This window comes from Paroedura picta, chromosome 11 (assembly GCF_049243985.1).
Source record: "Paroedura picta isolate Pp20150507F chromosome 11, Ppicta_v3.0, whole genome shotgun sequence".
In the NCBI taxonomy this organism is placed as follows: Eukaryota; Metazoa; Chordata; class Lepidosauria; order Squamata; family Gekkonidae; genus Paroedura; species Paroedura picta.
In genome coordinates, this window is record NC_135379.1 from 2582676 (window position 1) to 2602106 (window position 19431).

Consider the following 19431-nt stretch of genomic DNA (forward strand, 5'->3'; position numbering starts at 1 on the left):
CTGCTGGTTTAACTTATAGGATTGCCTTCCATCCTTCTACAAGGGAGGTTTAAAAAAAAAGGAAAACTATAGATTTCCCCCTAAAATTCACCTTAAAAGCATAGTGTCAACCCTTGGTCTATTTCAATTCGCACCTCCTGCCTTGAATTAGACTCCTCAACGGGGGTATCCATGCAACTCTCTCGGCTCTATTTTTACCTGAAAATGTACCCTCTACTTTGTATCACCTCCATCATATTCAAACACTAAATGAATAACCCACCGGCCAATATATACCAAACCTTTAAACTACCCAATATCTAAGGGTTGACACAATGGCTTTTATGGTGAATTTCAGTTACTATGTTTTGTTCTTACTATATTTTGGAATTATAGCCACTGATGAAGGTTACTATGCTTGAAACCAAGTAGCTAACCCTGGGACTCATTTTGTCATTTGCTACTACAATAAAGAATTTCGATTTGCACTTTGTAGCCTCGCCCGCCAGCTGGCTTCTTCATTTCTGGAATCTCCAGGTGGGGCCTAGAGCTCTCCTAGAATTAGGACTGATTTCCAACCTAGAGAGATTTATGTACTGATGTTATTGCAGAAGTCACCTGGAGCAAATAGCTGGAGGAGCGTGGGCTCTATGGCTTTCTACACAGGTGAGTAGGGCTGCCAGTTGCCCCAAGGTGAGGCCTGGGGATCCCCTTCTCCAAGCAACTGTGATCAGTTCCTCCAGAGAAAAAGGCTGCTTTGAGGGTGAACTCCATCGCATCAGACGCCACTGAGGTCCCTCCTGGACCACTCTTAGCTCCACCCCCAAAGTCTCCAGGTATTTCCCAACCCTGAGCTGGCAACCCTTTCCTAGGCTCCGCCCCCAGAATCTCCTGGTATTGCTGAGTCCAGAATAGACAGCCCTAAACTGCACATTATGATAATCTCTGGTGCTTACCAGTCCTCCTGACTGTATAAAGCTGCCCATGGACTACAATTATCATAAGCCCCTGCCAGTATCATCAGGATGCTTAGGGCTAATCCCGCGTTGAGCAGGGGGGGGGGGACTAGATGGCCTGTATGGCCCCTTCCAACTCTATGATTCTATGATTCTATCATGTTGGCAGGAGCTCATGGTTACTGTAGTCCATGGACATCTGGACAGCCACAGTTTGGCCGTCCATAATATAGTGGCTACGTAAAACAAAAACATATGAATGAGGGCAGCCAATTACAAGCCCTTCCTCACAGCCCCCCCCCCACTTCTGAAAAACTCAGTGGACACCATGACTCCTACAAACGCCATATTGGGGGACCAGGGCCATCCCACACATTCCTACTTTGCTCTCCACTACCCCTACAGGCCACAAATTGAACAGCAATTGAACAGCTCTGACAGAACCATGACTAGCCCAAGATCACCCAGCTGGCTGTACATGGAAGAGCGGGGAATCATATCCAGTTCTCCAGAGTAGAGGGTCCAGCCCGTGAGGCCTAACAAGAGGAAAACAGGATAAAAATAAATAAATGCATTGCCCATGGACTCACACCGCCAGAAATAAAACAGGGACACGCAGAAATGGAAAAACCTCTTTACTCATACACTGCGACAGGCCAAGGACAACAGAAACGTCACAGGGAGCTCCTGCTCTAGAAACCGTCCGGAAGAAGCCTCATTTCTTCTTCCAAAATTTCCTGTAGTCGTCCAATTTAAAGTCGTCTTCAAACGGGATCTCCTCCTTTTCTTTGACCTTGCTGGATTCCTTTCTCCGCAGACGGACCTTCCTCTCCACTTCTGAGAGCGTGTTGATGTCAACTGGCATCTGGAAGTAGAGACAGAACTTTCTTTTATTAAAGAACAGAAATACTTTCTGCACCAAAGGGGGAGAAAAACCCAAATTGATGATTTGCTGAATAACAGGGGGAAAAATTACTCTAGGCTTGTGATACTGCAGAATAGCTTATATAAGGAGCTGAAAACCAGCGGCTTTCTGATCCCGTAGACTAGCAGACTAATACACTGTAGAAAAGCCAAAAACTGTCAAGGAGCACCTAGATGGAAGCCCGTTTCGTAGCAGCTCTTTCTCAGAGGTTATGCTTACTAGATCTTCCTCAGCAGTTCTCTTCCCGATCTGTGCTTATATAGGAAGCAAGCCAGTCTATTTTTCTTAATCAGGTAATAACTGCCTATCAGCTGTTCATAGATAATGGACCATATATAAGGATCGCATACAATGTAATTGCAAATAATATAAACTGTTCATATATAATAGATCACATAAGCTGTTCATAAATAATGGGTCATATACAAGAGTGGCCAAACGGTGACTCTCCAGATGTCCAGAGACTACAATTACCATGAGCCCATGCCAGCAAGTACTTGCAGGAGCTTCTGATAACTGTAGTCCACAGACATCTGAAGAGCCACAATTTAGCCAACCGATTAGAATCACACATGTAATTCATTTTACTTACTGCGTTTATTATCATTGCAATTATGATAAAGCATAGGACCCCTTCATGACCGTTTGTTTGTTTCTAATTCATTATTAGGCTACTTGATGGGTTCCTGTGCTCCCGGGGGCCACTCTCGCTGACCCATGTACTGCAGGAAGGCCTGTTTCCCAAACAGAGCCAGGAGCCGGTCTGCTCACCCAGGAAAGATGGCATTTTAATGCTCACCATCATAATCTGCCTCGGCTCTTTGTAGCGAATATGTATGGTAGAGCCATCAGTTCTGACCATCAGGACTGGGTAGGTCCTGGTGAACTTCTGCCTCGGAGCATAAGCGATGGAGGTGTGGTTGGAGTTCCACTGGCTGGCAGAGGTGTGGAGGCCACAGGGAGGGGTCAGGGTCCGAAGGAAAGCCTCCAGCCGCAGGAGCCTGAAACCAATTAAGACACGACACAGTGACCGTGAGACAAAGCTAGATTCAAGTGGGTTGCCGTGTTGGTCTGAAGCAGCACAATAAAATCAGAGTCCAGTGGCTCCTTCAAGACCAACAAAGATTTATTTAAGGCATGAGCTTTCGAGTGCTTGCATTTTATTGTGAGACAAAGCAACAGTTTTGGCCACTGTGTGACACAGAGCATGGAATGGGTGGGCCATTGGTCTGACCCAGCAGGACTTCTCTGCTGTTCTCAACCTCAAGTGTATCCCTGCCAGACCAAAGCATTGCCCTAAGTGAAGTTCCGTTCAAGCCATTGGTGAGCACCTGGAAAGCTCTTCGTGGTCTTGGAGCCACATATCTGCAGGACAACCACGTTCCGCTGCAACAGGTTTGTTTGCCGGGGCAAAGACTTGTATGGGTGCCGCCCACCAATGGCAAGTGCATATTTGTGTATGTTCTCCATGGTGGTCCCCCCCCCCCCTCTTGGGAGGAGACTATGAAGGCTCCCACACAAAATGTGCAAAAGAGAAACGTTGAGAGGGGCATTTTAGAAAAGAATGAGAACCACAATATAATGCAACAGTGCATGGGAGGGGGTCAGCTTTCTGAGGTGACTGTCACCCTACCTGAAAGTCCTGCTTACGACCATCATTCTGAGCTGAGATGCAACCCCTGAAGCAAAGCAAACTTGAGTTTATCTCTGGCACACTTCCGGAGCCTCTAGGATAGGGAGAAGCCTTCAGGGATCATGATCCACGAGCTGCGGCCACCCTGAACAGCATCTGCTGGAAAATAAAATCAGGGCTGCTTTTAACCTAGCAGCAGTCAGCACTGTTCCCTCCACCTCGGTCTCCAGTCAAGCCTTGAGCTCTGGGCTGCCTTGCTAACTTCCAGGTGGGCATCTCCTGGGATGACTGCTGATCTCCTGGTCCCCTGGAGAGAATGGATGCCTTGGAGGGTGGACTCTAGGCCGCAGTGCCCTGCTAAAATCCCTTCCTGTCCCTAACCCCACGCTCTTCACAGGCCACCCGCTCCAAATCTACAGGTATTTCCCAACCCAGAGCCGGCAGCCGTATGCCCCTGACCCATTTCACCCCACAGATGCTTAGTTAAGAAATCCTCAGTGCTGCAGGGTTTTGACAGGAGAGCCCTGAGTTCAAATCCCCACTGAGCTCTGAATCTCACTGGTTGATCTTGCAGGGCAGCTCTCCAGATGTTTGTGGACTACAATCGTCATGAGCCCCTGCCAGCGTGCTGGCAGGGGCTCATGTTGATTGTAGTCCACAAACATCTGGAGAGCCGCCGTCTGGCCACCCCTGTGCTAACCTACCTCACAGGGCTGTCGTGACTTCATGCACCCCCTCCAAAGGGGAGCATTAAAAAAGAGAGGAAATCCAGCCAATAAACGCCTCCTGCTTCATGCACCCCCCCCCCCAATGGTTTGGCCCTCTTCTCAACTCCCCCCTCCTCCTCCCACAATGGTTTGGCCCCCCTCCTTCCCCTTCTCCTGAACAGACCGCTTCCAGCCCTCCCCGCCCCCCCTTCTCCTTCCTGCACCCCTATTTATCAAATGGTCGCGCCCACGACCGTCTCCCCACGCTTACCCTCCCCGGTGGTGCGTTCCCCCAGGACCAGAGTCCGCCCACGTGACGCACGGCGCCGGCTTCCCGCCCCGACGTCATCGGCAGGCGACGCCCGCTCGTAGGCGGGGCCGCGCGGCCATGACGACGCGCCGCTGCCGGTGGGAGGGGAGGGGTTTGCCGGCGGCGACTGGGCCGGCCCGGTCCCGCCCCGCCCCTCCCATTCCGCGCCGCGGCTGCGACTCCTCTTCCCATGAGCTGGCGCCGCTCGCTCTGCAGCGCCTTCGCAGGTGGGTGCGCCGCTTTTCGGGGTCCCCCGTGCGCAGGGTGTGCGTCGCCGAAAGGCGCCCCTCCTGCTCCCGCGGACCGTCTCCAAGGTTCCCCCTCCCTTCTGCGGGTTGTTAAATTCTCCCTTTGAGGTCGCCGCCGCCGCCTTTGAGCCTCCTTCTCCGTTTCTGGGTTTGCTGAGCCTGGCGCTGTGGACGGGCTGCTCGCCGGGCGCTGAGGCCGCCGTCTGTGCTCTGGTGCCGGGGGTTCCTGGGTGCGTGGGGTGCTTGCAAGGTGCACGGGAAGGCGTTGGCCCCTCGGGGTGCAGCGGCCTGCCCGGGAGGGTCGACATTCCGCAAGGGCACGGGCAGGCAGGCAGGCAGCTTTTGCTTTCCCTCTTGGCTCCTTGGCCGGCGCCTGCCCAGCGCTGCAAGGGGGAGCGAGCGAGCAAGCAAGCAAGCATCCCGCGCTTCCCGTCCCTCCGGCTGCAGGAGCGCGTCGCGGGCGCCTTTTCCCTCCTTGGCCCCTCTCCCCCGCTGCAGGCCCGCCGGGATCTCTCGCTTAGCTCGGCCCGTGAGTCGCCCCGTGTCGCTCCCCAGGCGGGCTTAGCAGGAGGGGGCTTGTCCCCTTGTGGCTCCTTCTGGAAAAGCGAAAGAGCCCCGGGCGGTGAGTGGGGGGCCTCGGTGCACCCTGGCCGCTGGGTCTCCGTGGGTCTCCTCTTTCCTTCTCCTGAAACTTCGTTTTCTCGAAGGCTTCGGGGGCTGGAAGTGCCAGATCTTTCCCTTTGGGTTCAATGGCCAATCCTGCTTTCTCTTTCCCTTCTTGGAGCCTTCTCCGATCCCATTTTTGAGAGGGAACACCAACACGTGTAAAGGAGTAATTTGTTGTAGCAAAAGTAACAAAGGCGCCTGGTGAAATTTTAAAGGCTAACAAAAATCCAAAAAAAAAAGCTCTTAAAGAGTTTGCTATCGCTCACAAAAGTGTAGTCAGAAATAAGATTACGCTTTTGTGAGTGAGAGCAAACCCTAAGAGGGTTTCTTTTTAATGTGTTGATTCTCTGGGTTTCTATTCCATCCTGTCTCTGATGACTCGGGATGGATCACAACATATTGATGTAGGTGAGGCTGAGAGAACAGCTCTAAAAGAACTGTGACTAGCCCAAGGTCACTCAATTGGCCGCATGTGGAGGAGTTGGGGAATCAAACCTCCAGGGCTAGATTAGAGTCCATCGCTCTTAACCACTACACCAGGGGTAGTCAACCTGTGGTCCTCCAGATGTCCATGGACTACATTTCCCATGAGCCCCTGCCAGCGAATGCTGGCAGGGGCTGATGGGAATTGTAGTCCATGGACATCTGGAGGACCACAGGTTGACTACCCCTGCACTACACAACACCAGAGTCAAAGCTCCCATTTATCAGAGCCTGCTTTGAAATTTTATACCCTGAAACTCTTGTAGGTATTGAAGGTGTTGCTGGACTCATTTAACAGCAGCGGTTTTGCTGAGTTTGCAGGAGGGTATCTGGGGTTGATTCCATGCTCTGAACAGATAGCAAACTGAAGTCTGCGAGGAAGTAAAAGTTGCATTTTCCCCATCGATCTAATTGGCCTGCTTTTCTCTGCAAGGCTTCATCTTTGGGGAGGCACAGAGGCTGGAGATGCTGAGTGTGGATGCTGCTTAGTTAAGTTCCAGGGAGGAGTCTGGCGCGTGCCCTGGCATCTCGAAACCCACGTGCTTATCCTATCCTCACGTCTGGTAATTTGAGCAGGCTGGCCTTCTCATTTCCCTTGTGGTTCTCCATTGAGCAGTACAGACAAGCAATTGAAGCAGGAAATATCCAATTACCGTTGCCCTCCACTGGGGAATTCATGTGCCACACTCCACTGGGAGCTCTTTTTGGATTTTTTTTTTTTTTAACAAGCATGAGCTGTCCTGTAAGCCAGAATGAACTTCCTTCTTGGCTGGATGCCCTTGGGAGCTGGTACAAGACGCCAAGTTTGTTGATTTATTTAACTGTGAGCTTTTCTTCACCCTGCGGCACCGATTTAGAAACTGCTTCATGCTAAATCTTAGCTACAGCAGCACCGCTCTGCATAATTGGAGATCTACAAGCAATGACTTAGTCAAAATCAGTGTAGAATTCAACTCCTGGCCCCTTCGGTTTCCCATAATGCATCTGGAGGTTAGTGTATGTATGTCCCCCCCCCACACACACACACACACACTTCTCATCCTTCACGTTGGCTGTGTGGATTTTCCACATCCTCTGGTGGATTTGCCTTTCCCCTGAGCAGCTGGACTGTTTGTGAATGTTCTCTTTCCTCATGGTCGCTCAGTCAGTAGCTGAGAGGTAGAAGGCAAGGAAAGGGCTCATAAACCAAAACCAGGCCACATTTTCAGCCATATATGGTGGTAACCTTTGAGGTTGTTGCCTTTAACTGAGCTTTCCGTACACATCGGCCCACTGGAATTCATTAACAAACTAAACCACGGATGACCAGTTTTGAGCAAGAATTAAGTGAGGGTTTGCAATGCCAGCCATCTTTCCTCTTTCAGGATTTTCTTTCTCTTGCTGAAGTCCCCAGTGCAAATCTTATCTCTGCCCAAAACTCTGTAGACCACCTTACAGAAGACACTGTATCTTAGTCTCTGCCTTCATCTGCAAACTGGGGAATGGAAATGACATTGGTCTCAATTACAGTGTTACTCGATTTTATTTTATCTTTTGTTGTCCAGGTTGATGCAACGAAGTGCAGACATTTCTAACAGGGTCACTGAGTTTTTATGTACTGAAAAAATACATCAGCTTGCTCCTGGTGGTTTGGGGGTGGGTTGTTCTGCAAAGCTATCTGCCTGGGGGGGACTGTTACTTGCTATAGGACGGGCAGTTAGATGTCTGTTGCTTTCCTTGGGAATCCTAGGTCAGGGGTAGTCAACCTGTGGTCCTCCAGATGTCCATGGACTACAATTCCCATGAGCCCCTGCCAGCGTTCGCTCGTGGGAATTGTAGTCCATGGACATCTGGAGGACCACAGGTTGACTACCCCTGTCCTAGATGGCTCTCCCAGTCTCACAACACCCCTGTGTGGAAGACCAGGCTGAACTAAAACAACTGGCCCAAAGTCACCCAAGTAAGCATTCATAGTGGCGTGAGATTTGAACCCAGTCCAACAATCTTCACTCTGTTATCTCCATCATTGTGATGCCCATATGTTAAATTTAATATTTTATAGTCCACATTCCTTACTGGGACTCAGAGCAGATTATCCAGAGTGAGTCAGTACAATCGACAAATTCAATAAACAACGCATTAGGTTGATAAAAGTCTGACTTGGAATGTTCAAAGCGTTTAAAGACCTCAAGCATAACATAAGTATTAAGTGGCGCAAAAATTACATAATAGGATCCTACTTAAACTAAGCTAAACACAGCAGTATCGGCCACAATCCTGAATCATTTATCCAAGTAAACCATTTTGCACAGTAGAACAAAGTTTGAGTCCAGGGGTACCTTTAAGCCCAAAGGAGTTTTCTTCAAGGTATAAGTTGTTGTGTACATACATACTTGAAACAGGCTTCCTCCAGCCTTACGCAGAAGTGGAGGGGAAGGGGTTAGTTGCCAGGATGGGTTAAGTGGAGTCAAGCATAAGTAACTGGGTGATAAGAATAGCTAAGATTGGATTAAAGCTGTTGGTAAGTCCTGCAATAGCAGCGAATTAACACTATAAAGGAACTAACAAACAGATGTGAGAATTAAATTTGAGTCCAGTGGTACCTCCAAGACCATCAAAGTTCAATCCTGCGTATAGAGACTTAGCGTAGATGCACATTTCTTCACATTGAAATAGATTTTCTCAAGTGTTACATATGGGCGGGGGGTAGTTGTCAGGAAAGGCTAATGAATCCAATCTGTTTTATACTTATTGCCCAGTTACTTGTGCGTCTTGATTTTAACTAGCCCTTCCTGGCAACTAATCCCTCCCCTCTGCACTGCACTGGGGGAAATCTGTTTCAAGATATCTGAAGTGGACATGCACATGAACATTTATGCCCATGGAGGTTTGCAGTAGAGCTGGTAGGTTTAAGTTCAGTAGCATCTCATTTTTTATTTATTTTATATACTGCTGCTTCCCATCAAGCTGGCTCGCAGTGGTTCACAATAGAATATAATAAAAATACACATTTAAATCCATAAAAGCAACAATACAATATAAATCTCAACAATCCCCATATAAAACAATCAACTACGGTGGTAACCTATAAAATATTAATAGTGCTTAGAAAGTGCTTAGGAAGCAGAAAAGTGTCAGAGTTCAGGAGACCCCAGAAGTGGAGTTTGACCTGCCAGCACCACCACGACCCAGTTTCCTCCCAGCCTCCAGAAGCCCTCCAGAGCAGTGGTCCCAGTCCACTCCTCCAGGATATCTTTTCTGTTGCAAATGGCCCACCTGTTGTGGTCATTTGGCATTAAACTTTCAGCTGGCCAAGTTACTGTGGTCCCCCCCCCCCTTGCTTGCCCTTTGGTTCCATGTGGCAGAAGGCCAGAGAAGGTGCACCTGCGGGAAATGGAGATGCCATAAATAGAAAAGCTCATTAAAAGAGTCTCAGTAAGAAATTGCTCTGGCAACAGCAAGGGCGTGGCCACTAATCTGCTTTTCTCTGGCCACTGTGCTGAGCAGAATTTCTGCCTGTCTGCTCCACTGTTGCCCTCTTGCCCGCCTTTCTCTCGGGCAGGTGAATAAGATTTGGTTTGTCTCTGGGTGCTAAATTCATTTCTTGCTCTTGCCCCTTTTATTTTGTGTTCTGTGCCGTGCCATGTTTCACTACAAACCGGCTCGGATTACGGCAGCAGGCGAATTGGGTCAGACAGGGCCAAAGTCTCCCGGGCTGGAGAAATCAAGTCTTGCAGAGCCGTACAGAGAGGGGCTTCCTTGCCTTGCAACTGTTGGTATGGCTTAGTGGCTAGAGTCTCGGACAACAAATCTGGAGAGCCAAGTTCAAATCCCCACTCTCTCATGGGGGGACTCTGGGTCAGTCGCACCCACTCAACCTAACTGACCTTACAGGGTTGTTGTGATGATAAAATGGGGGCTGGGAGAGGAATGAATGCTGTTCTGGGTCTCCAGTTTGGGGAAAAGATGGGATGCAAATGAAATTAAAATGAAATAGAAACCAGATGTCACATATGACAAACTCAGCTATGAATTTATTTTATTATTTATTTTATTAATTAGACTTATATACCGCCCTCCCTCGAGGCTCAGGGATTGGGCAAAGGGGCTGGTAAATTTTTAGTCACTTCTGCAAGGCTTCATGAGGTTCTCCGGAACTGGAGTTTAGCCTGATGTTTCTTTGGGGAGAGAGAAAACCAGGTGAGCGTTTTAGCCAAATTCTATTGCTGGTCAGATGTCCAGTCCTGTTGGCCCCTTTGACTCATAGCAAGGAAGACGAGATAGAAATAAAGGCACGTTAAAGTAAACCTTTGACTGTTCAAGAGCTGGTAACTCTCTGCAGCATGAAAACTAGCTTGCAGGGGGTGGTTAGGGTTAGATACGTGAGACAGAATACCAGGGGTAGTCAAACTGCGGCCCTCCAGGTGTCCATGGACTACAATTCCTAGGAGTCCATGGACATCTGGAGGGCCGCAGTTTGACTACCCCTGCAGAGTACCGATCCCTGCTTAGCTCCCTTGCTAATGTTGGAACAATGGCTCAACCTGACAGGGTTGTTGTAAAGCTATAAAGGCCAGGGGAGACCGTATCCTCTGCCCTGAAGTCCTAGGAGGACGGTGGGCTAAAAATGAGGAGAAATTGGGTCCACCTGGGAGACCTGGAGCTTGAACCCCCACCCACCCCCCCCAAGCACCCCGTTTTGCTCCCTTGACCATGTGTTTCCGGCTCCTCCTTTTGTTTGCTTTAAGTTCCTATTTTGGGTGAGTTGGTTTGTCCTCGAGCGACACAAATGCAATATAGCGATATTTTTTTTTAAGCCAGTGAGTGGGCAGATACTCCTATGCGCTCATGGGAACACTGCGCAGAGAGATGCCCAGCTAAAGCGTTAAGCGATTAAAGCAAGCGGGAGGGAGGAAAGAACCACCGAGCAGGAGGCAGCGAGGGATTTGGGGGACGGCTTCTCATTGGCCAGGTCAAGGCGAAGGATCTGTAATTAAGGCTTTAGATGCCTGCAAATCGCTTGGCATCTGGGTGGCTCTCTGACTTCCTCCCCGCTGACCTCCCTCTGGGATCAGCTTGCGGCTCGGGAAAACCAAACTGGGCTGCATTCGTGCATTTCAAAGGGAGTCCTGAACCAGCAAGAGGTAAGGCTGGGAAGGTTTGGGAGTACAGATGTCGGAGGGATCTTGCTGCCTGCCTCCAGCTACCATTTCTTGTTGTCCCCCCTTCCTCCCCCCCCCCCCCCGGCAGGGTCTTTTGATGCCTCGGGCCTTATTAGATGGGGCTCGTCCTTAGTCTTGGCCGTTTGGAGTGGGTGTGGGGGGAATGTTCTGTCACTGTTGATCTTAACGGGGCTCTGTCAAATTTCTTCTCTTTTTTTGAACCAAACTTTACCAAGCTGGGAGGAGAGGGCGAATGGGAAATGGTGCATGGGTACTTCCCATGAAGGTCCCATCCTCCTTCGAAGTGTCTAGGGCAGGGGTAGTCAACCTGTGGTCCTCCAGATGTCCATGGACTACAATCAGGGGAAGGCCTCGGCCTCTTTGCCCTGTGGCTGGCCCTGCAGAGGAACTGGCTGGCCCCTGGGTGAGACGGGAGGCTGGACTGAGGGAGTCTCCCTGGCCTGACCCAGCAGGGCTCTTCTGAGGGTCTTCTCAGGGGAAGGCCTCGGCCTCTCTGCCCTGTGGCTGGCCCTGCAGAGGAACTGGCTGACCCCTGTGGGAGACGGGAGGCTGGACTGGAGGGACCCTCCCTGGCCTGACCCAGCAGGGCTCTTCTGAGGGTCTTCTCAGGGGAAGGCCTCGGCCTCTCTGCCCTGTGGCTGGCCCTGCAGAGGAACTGGCTGGCCCCTGGGGGAGACGGGAGGCTGGACTGGAGGGACCCTCCCTGGCCTGACCCAGCAGGGCTCTTCTGAGGGTCTTCTCAGGGGAAGGCCTCGGCCTCTCTGCCCTGTGGCTGGCCCTGCAGAGGAACTGGCTGGCCCCTGGGTGAGACGGGAGGCTGGACTGGAGGGACCCTCCCTGGCCTGACCCAGCAGGGCTCTTCTGAGGGTCTTCTCAGGGGAAGGCCTCGGCCTCTCTGCCCTGTGGCTGGCCCTGCAGAGGAACTGGCTGGCCCCTGGGGGAGACGGGAGGCTGGACTGGAGGGACCCTCCCTGGCCTGACCCAGCAGGGCTCTTCTGAGGGTCTTCTCAGGGGAAGGCCTCAGCCTCTCTGCCCTGTGGCTGGCCCTGCAGAGGAACTGGCTGGCCCCTGTGTGAGACTAGGCTGGACTAGAGGGACCCTCCCTGGTCTGACCCAGCAGGGCTCTTCTGATGTTCTAATGAGCTTATGAAAAACACAAGTTTCTAACAGAGGGATCCTTTTCTTTTCTCTCCCTGCCCTTGCAGTGATGGTGGGACCACGGCCAGTTGTTCTGAGTGGACCTTCAGGAGCCGGGAAGAGCACTTTGCTGAAAAGGCTGTTGAAGGATTACGAGAACGTCTTCGGCTTCAGCGTGTCCCGTGAGTGAGTTGATTTCTGCAGGTCTGCCAGAAACTCAGGAGTGTCCATGTCACTAAAAGGAGGGTGCAGCAGGGCCTGCTCGAAAAGAAGTGAACTCTGCAAAAGATGCTTTCCTTCCTTCCTCCTTCCCACCCTCCCTCCCTCTTTTTGCAATTATGCAGTAGAATAATAGCATCATAGCTTCTATGCACCTTCTGGGCATGAGCTTTTGTGTGCAGGCCATCTTCTGAAATGTGCAAGTTTACTTCAAACAGAACACATGTGTTGCTTTTCAGATACCACAAGGAACCCCAGGCCTGGTGAAATGAACGGGAAAGGTCAGTATCTGGATGTGACCCCCCCCCCCGCCCCCAAATAGGACATAGAACCCTCAGTGTTGAATAAGGCCAGCCAGTGGCTTGTTCCCCAGTGAGAGGGTCAGGGCATGGATATTATTTTTTTATTCCAGCCACTTTTTGGCAAAACAGGGACAGCAGTGCTGGACTACCTTCTAGGGCTGTTGTGAGGGTTGCAGGAAAGAACGTGGGGCCTTTTGAAAGCAGGTATCCAGATGCTCCTTCTCATCCTTCTGACATCGCTTCCCCCCTCCCACCCCCCACACAGATTACCATTTTGTGACCAGAGAAAAGATGCAGGAGGAAATTGATGCCGGAGGATTTGTTGAACATGCAGAGTTTTCGGGGAATATGTATGGAACAAGGTATGTCATTTGGCTAAGATGGCCGTTGATTGGTTTGTGTTTGCCACGAGGAATATTTTTTTACCAGAGCATAGTTAGACTCTGTAACCATGTGGTCTAGAAAGTTTTTTAAAAGTTGAAAGCTAGGAATCTCCGCAAGAACTCCCAAGCCAGCATCCTTTAGACCTGGATTCAGAAAAGGGTTTCTTCCACCCTCCCTCAGCCCCCCTGCAACTTGGGGCTTTTTTGCAGTTTCATATTCTTGCTTGTGCGTTCCTGATGCCAAGGGGGAGTGTTGTTCTGCCTGTGTTTTGTGCCATATAAGAACAGAAGCCCTGTTAGCTGAGGCTAGTGGCCCCTCCAGACCAACATTCTGTGTCACACAATGGCCAAAACCCAGGGGCCATCAGGAGGTCCAGCAGTGGGGCCAGAACTCCAGGAGCCACCTATCCTTCGGGGAGGGCGGTATATAAATCTAAATAAATATCCCATTGTTGCCTCCCCAAGCACCGAGAAGACAGATCATCCCTGCCCTAGGCAGTAGCATGCCGACAGACCCAAGGTGCTAGTCCTCAGGCTTCCTGCATGCAGCCGAACCCAAGACCCCATCTCCAGGCTGAGATCATTCATGCCCTTCTCTTCCTTCTGCCTCCCTCTCAGTAAAGCTGCCATCCAGGCCGTCCAGGCACAGAACCAGATCTGCATCCTGGATATCGACATGCAGGGCGTGAGGAGCATGAAGAAGACGGACCTGAACCCCATCTACATCTCCATCCAGCCTCCGTCCATTGAAGTCCTGGTGAGCGCGGCATGCAGTTCTAGTATACAAAACCTGCTCAGGATCCCCCCCCAAGGAAGTTAAATTCAACCAGGGTCCCGGTACGGTGGAAAGCTCTGCCACATGAGATCCGCCGGGACTGCGGTTAAGGCATAGAAACCACTTTGTAATTTGCTACAACCCATCCAACTAAATGCTCTCTGAAGGAATTTCATTACTTCTTCCTCTCTTTTTTACTTGGGGAAAGAGGTGGCTTAAATGATTTAATTTTATATGTATGTTAGTCCTTTTCGTAAGCTGCCCAGAGCCTTCGGGGAAGGGGATGAATGCAAAAATAAATAAATAAATAAAGCAGTGGAGGGTACGGGAAACTTTCCCAGAAAACTCAGCTTGCCTGCACACGAAAGCTCGCACCTTGAATGAAACTTGACAGGCCTGAAAGCTGCCCCTGGACTCAAGTTCTGTTTTCCCAGACAAAGTGGAGAAGAAGCAATTTCATTTTTCTTGTTCTTTCCTCTCTGGGGTTCAGGAAAAAAGGCTACGAGACAGGCAGACAGAGACCGAGGAGAGCTTGCAGAAGAGGCTGAACACAGCCTGCGTAGACCTGGAACTTAGTGAGTACCTTGTGGGTGGCTTTGTGTTGGGGTGGAGGGGGGGGCATTCTGCCTGCTCTGCCTTTTAATTTAAATCTGCTAATCAGATTTGGAGGAGGAACAGGGTATAGCTTCGAGTCAAAGAGTTGGGAGGGACCTCCAGGGTCATCTAGTCAAACCCTCTGCAGAATGCAGGACACTCACAAGTACCTGCCCACTCACAGTGACCCCAATTCCATGCCCAGATGATGCTCCCCCCGTTCCCTCCAATAACAGCCCAGAATCCCTGGCCTGGAGGAAATTTGCCTCCCGACCCCAAAGTGGCAGTCAGCATTTCCTTGTGCATACAAGAAAAGGCCCTAAGAGCCAAGCACTGACACCACCCCTTTTGCCCACCCACTTGGAAACTTTAAAAGCTTTTGACCAGAAATGGTCTACAATTGTCTCGAAAGACCAGAGAGAGAGCATGATGCCTTAGTTCCAGTGCTGGGTCAGGAATTGTGGAAGACTTGAGTTCAGGTCACCCGCCAAGCAGTTAATCACTTTCTCTCTGTCTCTCAGCCTTACCAACCTCACAGGGTTATTGCGTGGATAAGAGGGGGGGGGGCAGCACAAACAATGCATGCCAGCCTAAGTTCCCTGCAGGAAGAGTCGTATAACAATAGAGGAAGTGGATTTCCTTTGGAAAACACAAAATAGGTGTTTGAAAGGCTGGAGGATGCCTACCCCTGAGCTTAATCAGTGATGGGACACGCAGAGTCCAAGCTGTCCAGAGCAGAGTGGAGAGGAAGCCCTGGGTTCAGATCCTGACTCTGCCATGCGGCTTATTTTGTGTCACTGGGCCAGCCATACTGTCTCTCTAAGCAGTTTTGAAGGGTCAGGACAGAGGAAAACCTGAAAAGGACCATCAAAGAGCTGTGTGTCTCTTAAGATCATCTAAATGCTGCTTTTATTGGGGTGGGGTGTCTTAATTTGGCAGGTAAAGAGCCCGGCCTTTTCGATCTGATCATCATTAACGACGATTTAGACCTGGCGTATTCTGAACTGAAGAAGATTCTCGCCGTGGTGAGTTGGAACTCAGAGAGCTTTCCCCGGGCGTAAGAGGCTCCGTGGTGGGGGTTCCCCAGCGTGGCGCCCACTCAAGTCTTTCCCAATGCCCACCAAGTGCTTTTTGAAAGAAGAGGGGGCTTTTGAGGCGTCTAATTGGCCTTTGGGGATTTGATGGGCTGTGCAGATTTTTTAAAAAATGCGTCTTTAGCAGCGGCTGCACTGCTGCCTGACCAAGTGACTGAAGTTTGCAGTTGGCTCCTCCTCCTGTGGCGGCCATTTTGGGGCTGTACCCACACACCATGGCAGAATCTCAGAGGTGTCTGCAGGCTCAAAGGGAGTGCGGATCCATGCTCCATGGAGAGTTCCTTGTGTCAGAAGAAAGTATCACCACAGGCGGGATGTGTCTGTGGCAGTCCAGACCTTTGGAAGGCGCATGTCTGCTTACCGAGACAAGTAGCATGAGTTTTCTCCTCGAACAGCTCAGAATCAGAGTCGCACCATCAGTCCGCAAATTGAAGGGATTTCCGCGGCCCCAAAAGCAGGAGGGATTTAAAAATTAATATTTATGGCCTATGAAAGCACCAGAGCCCTCTTAATACACATTCGAGACTAACAACATTTGGGGCAGGGCAGGAGATTTCTCTGTGGGTTCCTGCTCACTTCCGCAGAAACAGCTGGAATGTGAGTCCATCTCCTTAAGGCTGGTGGATTTTCATTCTTTACGGCTAAACGTTGGTGCCTTTCGCAGAGATAGATCAAGCTGGGTCACTGTGTTCGTCTGTCTGTAGCAGCAGAAAAGAGCAGGAGTCCAGGAGCACCTTAAAAGATTAACTTTGTGGTACTGCTAGTCACCGCTCACTTCCTCAGATACGGCTTGGATGCATGTCCTTCGGTCCTTATATCTTTGAGACAGGAGTGATTTCAGGTGCCAAATGACAATGGCCAGCATGGAGAAATCTGCACCGCTGCTGAGACAGGAAACCGATGTCTCTATTCATTCCAGGAGGACGTATTGTCTTGAGCTTCACTATCAGTTGCAATTCAGCAGTCTCTGGTCATATCTGAAGAAGTGAGCGGCAACTCCCGAAAGCACCTCCCCTGCCACGAAGTTAGTCTTTTTCCTGGTTCCACGGAGCACATTTTGGACAGCAAGGTTCCTTTTGCCAAAACGCTGAAACAGAGAGAGCCCTCCCCGTGTCGCTGCTTGATATGAGCATGAAAGCGTTTCTTCCTTCTTCTTACAGGAAATCCAGAAGGCACAGGGATCCAAGAAGTCCTGAGTGCTGGTGGCAGAGAAGCTTGAACCTTGTAGGCCATTCCTGACATCTTTCACTGCTTGTTATTCCACACGTGAGAGAGACCCACGTTCCTTTTTAACCTTATTCTCTACCCCCACCCCCCAAACACCACCACCCCTGCCATAAAATGATTCTGGGGCCCTTTCTTATTAAAGAAGAAAATATCTAACCCATCCTCTGTACATCTTCATAAATTCCGGCACGTGTGCGCTGATATGCCATTGAGACAATGCGGCAGGCGGGTGGCTGAACCAGGCTTCCAAACTGCGTGGTCCAGAACACCCATGAAGATGCCTTATTCCTAATCGGAATCTCGTGGCATCAAGGTCAGTATTGTGTGCTCAGCCAGAGGTCTTTCCTGTCACCTGCCGCCTGAGCCTTTCAAATGAAGATGCCAGGGATGGACCCTGGGATCTTCTGCATGCCCAGTAGATCCTCTGCTACTGAACCACAGCTGCTTCCCAGCACATGAAGGCCACAGGTTCAAATCCCAGCATCTCCAGTTAAACGGACCAGGCAGCAGGTGACCTGGAAGAACTCTGCACCAAGTTTTTGGACAGCCACTGTCAGTCTGAGCGGACAGCCCTGATGGACTAATGATTTGGTTTGGTCCAAGGCAGCTTCATGCGTTACGTACTCCAGACCGATGGCCAAGATTTGAATCCAGACCTAAGCTGTTTAGAACTCCGTTTGCGCTTCGGGTCACAGCGAAGTTCTGTGCTGCAGGGAAGAGACAAGCCGGAGCTGTTCGAAAATATTATCAAGATTCTGTGCCAAGAGAACTCCTGCTCGGCAGACAGGCAGAATCCGTTGCCAGAGGTCTTGGTTTGGCTGGTCCTGGGGAAAGGGATCAACCTCGAGGGGGCCTGGAGCCTGACATCTCTCGACCTCACGCTGAAAGGTCACTTTTGAAATGTCAGCAGGCAATGACCCGCGAGCCTCTCTTGGCCTCCCTGGGGCCTGGAAGCATGGGTTTTGCATGTCTTCCCTGGCCTGACCCAGCAGGGCTCTTCTGAGGGTCTTCTCAGGGGAAGGCCTCGGCCTCTCTGCCCTGTGGCTGGCCCTGCAGAGGAACTGGCTGGCCCCTGGGTGAGACGGGAGGCTGGACTGGAGGGACCCTCCCTGGCCTGACCCAGCAGGGCTCTTCTGAGGGTCTTCTCAGGGGAAGGCCTCGGCCTCTCTGCCCTGTGGCTGGCCCTGCAGAGGAACTGGCTGGCCCCTGGGTGAGACGGGAGGCTGGACTGGAGGGACCCTCCCTGGCCTGACCCAGCAGGGCTCTTCTGAGGGTCTTCTCAGGGGAAGGCCTCGGCCTCTCTGCCCTGTGGCTGGCCCTGCAGAGGAACTGGCTGGCCCCTGGGTGAGACGGGAGGCTGGACTGGAGGGACCCTCCCTGGCCTGACCCAGCAGGGCTCTTCTGAGGGTCTTCTCAGGGGAAGGCCTCGGCCTCTCTGCCCTGTGGCTGGCCCTGCAGAGGAACTGGCTGGCCCCTGGGTGAGACGGGAGGCTGGACTGGAGGGACCCTCCCTGGCCTGACCCAGCAGGGCTCTTCTGAGGGTCTTCTCAGGGGAAGGCCTCGGCCTCTCTGCCCTGTGGCTGGCCCTGCAGAGGAACTGGCTGGCCCCTGGGTGAGACGGGAGGCTGGACTGGAGGGACCCTCCCTGGCCTGGCCCAGCAGGGCTCTTCTGAGGGTCTTCTCAAGGGAAGGCCTCGGCCTCTCTGCCCTCTGGCTGGCCCTGCAGAGGAACTGGCTGGCCCCTGGGTGAGACGGGAGGCTGGACTGGAGGGACCCTCCCTGGCCTGACCCAGCAGGGCTCTTCTGAGGGTCTTCTCAGGGGAAGGCCTCGGCCTCTCTGCCCTGTGGCTGGCCCTGCAGAGGAACTGGCTGGCCCCTGGGTGAGACGGGAGGCTGGACTGGAGGGACCCTCCCTGGCCTGACCCAGCAGGGCTCTTCTGATACTCTTATGAAGGCCTTGGCCCTGTGGCTGGCCCTGCAGAGGGACTGGCTGGCCCCTGGGTGAGACGGGAGGCTGGACTGGAGGGACCCTCCCTGGCCTGACCCAGCAGGGCTCTTCTGAGGGTCTTCTCAGGGGAAGGCCTTGGCCTCCCTGCCCTGTGGCTGGCCCTGCAGAGGAACTGGCTGGCCCCTGGGTGAGACGGGAGGCTGGACTGGAGGGACCCTCCCTGGCCTGACCCAGCAGGGCTCTTCTGAGGGTCTTCTCAGGGGAAGGCCTCGGCCTCTCTGCGCTGTGGCTGACCCTGCAGAGGAACTGGCTGGCCCCTGGGTGAGACGGGAGGCTGGACTGGAGGGACCCTCCCTGGCCTGACCCAGCAGGGCTCTTCTGAGGGTCTTCTCAGGGGAAGGCCTCGGCCTCTCTGCCCTCTGGCTGGCCCTGCAGAGGAACTGGCTGGCCCCTGGGTGAGACGGGAGGCTGGACTGGAGGGACCCTCCATGGCCTGACCCAGCAGGGCTCTTCTGAGGGTCTTCTCAGGGGAAGGCCTCGGCCTCTCTGCCCTGTGGCTGGCCCTACAGAGGAACTGGCTGGCCCCTGGGTGAGACGGGAGGCTGGACTGGAGGGACCCTCCCTGGCCTGACCCAGCAGGGCTCTTCTGAGGGTCTTCTCAGGGGAAGGCCTCTCTGCCCTGT

General features: G+C 52.1%; 2 protein-coding genes across 4 annotated transcripts; one reads left to right on the forward strand and one right to left on the reverse strand.

Annotated features, from left to right (window-relative positions):
* Positions 1-1555: 1555 nt before the first annotated feature.
* MRPL55 (mitochondrial ribosomal protein L55) lies at positions 1556-4609 on the reverse strand. Of its 2 annotated transcripts, none has more exons than XM_077303324.1 (4): positions 4472-4609; positions 3494-3649; positions 2660-2861; positions 1556-1800 (listed from the first exon to the last, which is right to left on the reverse strand). In XM_077303324.1, exons 2-4 carry the CDS (start codon positions 3517-3519, stop codon positions 1651-1653), a joined length of 378 nt encoding a protein of 125 aa, XP_077159439.1. In that variant the 5' UTR covers positions 3520-3649; positions 4472-4609; the 3' UTR covers positions 1556-1650. The 2 variants fall into 2 exon arrangements, with proteins under 2 accessions (XP_077159439.1, XP_077159440.1); XM_077303325.1 differs by having other exon boundaries at positions 3494-3652; positions 4472-4607.
* Positions 4568-16960, forward strand: GUK1 (guanylate kinase 1). 2 transcript variants are annotated; one of them, XM_077303323.1, is made up of 8 exons: positions 4568-4737; positions 12275-12388; positions 12665-12706; positions 12993-13089; positions 13729-13867; positions 14376-14460; positions 15419-15504; positions 16734-16960. In XM_077303323.1, exons 1-8 carry the CDS (start codon positions 4701-4703, stop codon positions 16767-16769), a joined length of 636 nt encoding a protein of 211 aa, XP_077159438.1. In that variant the 5' UTR covers positions 4568-4700; the 3' UTR covers positions 16770-16960. The 2 variants fall into 2 exon arrangements, with proteins under 2 accessions (XP_077159438.1, XP_077159437.1); XM_077303322.1 differs by lacking the exon at positions 4568-4737 and adding an exon at positions 11007-11030.
* The last annotated feature ends 2471 nt before the right edge of the window (positions 16961-19431 follow it).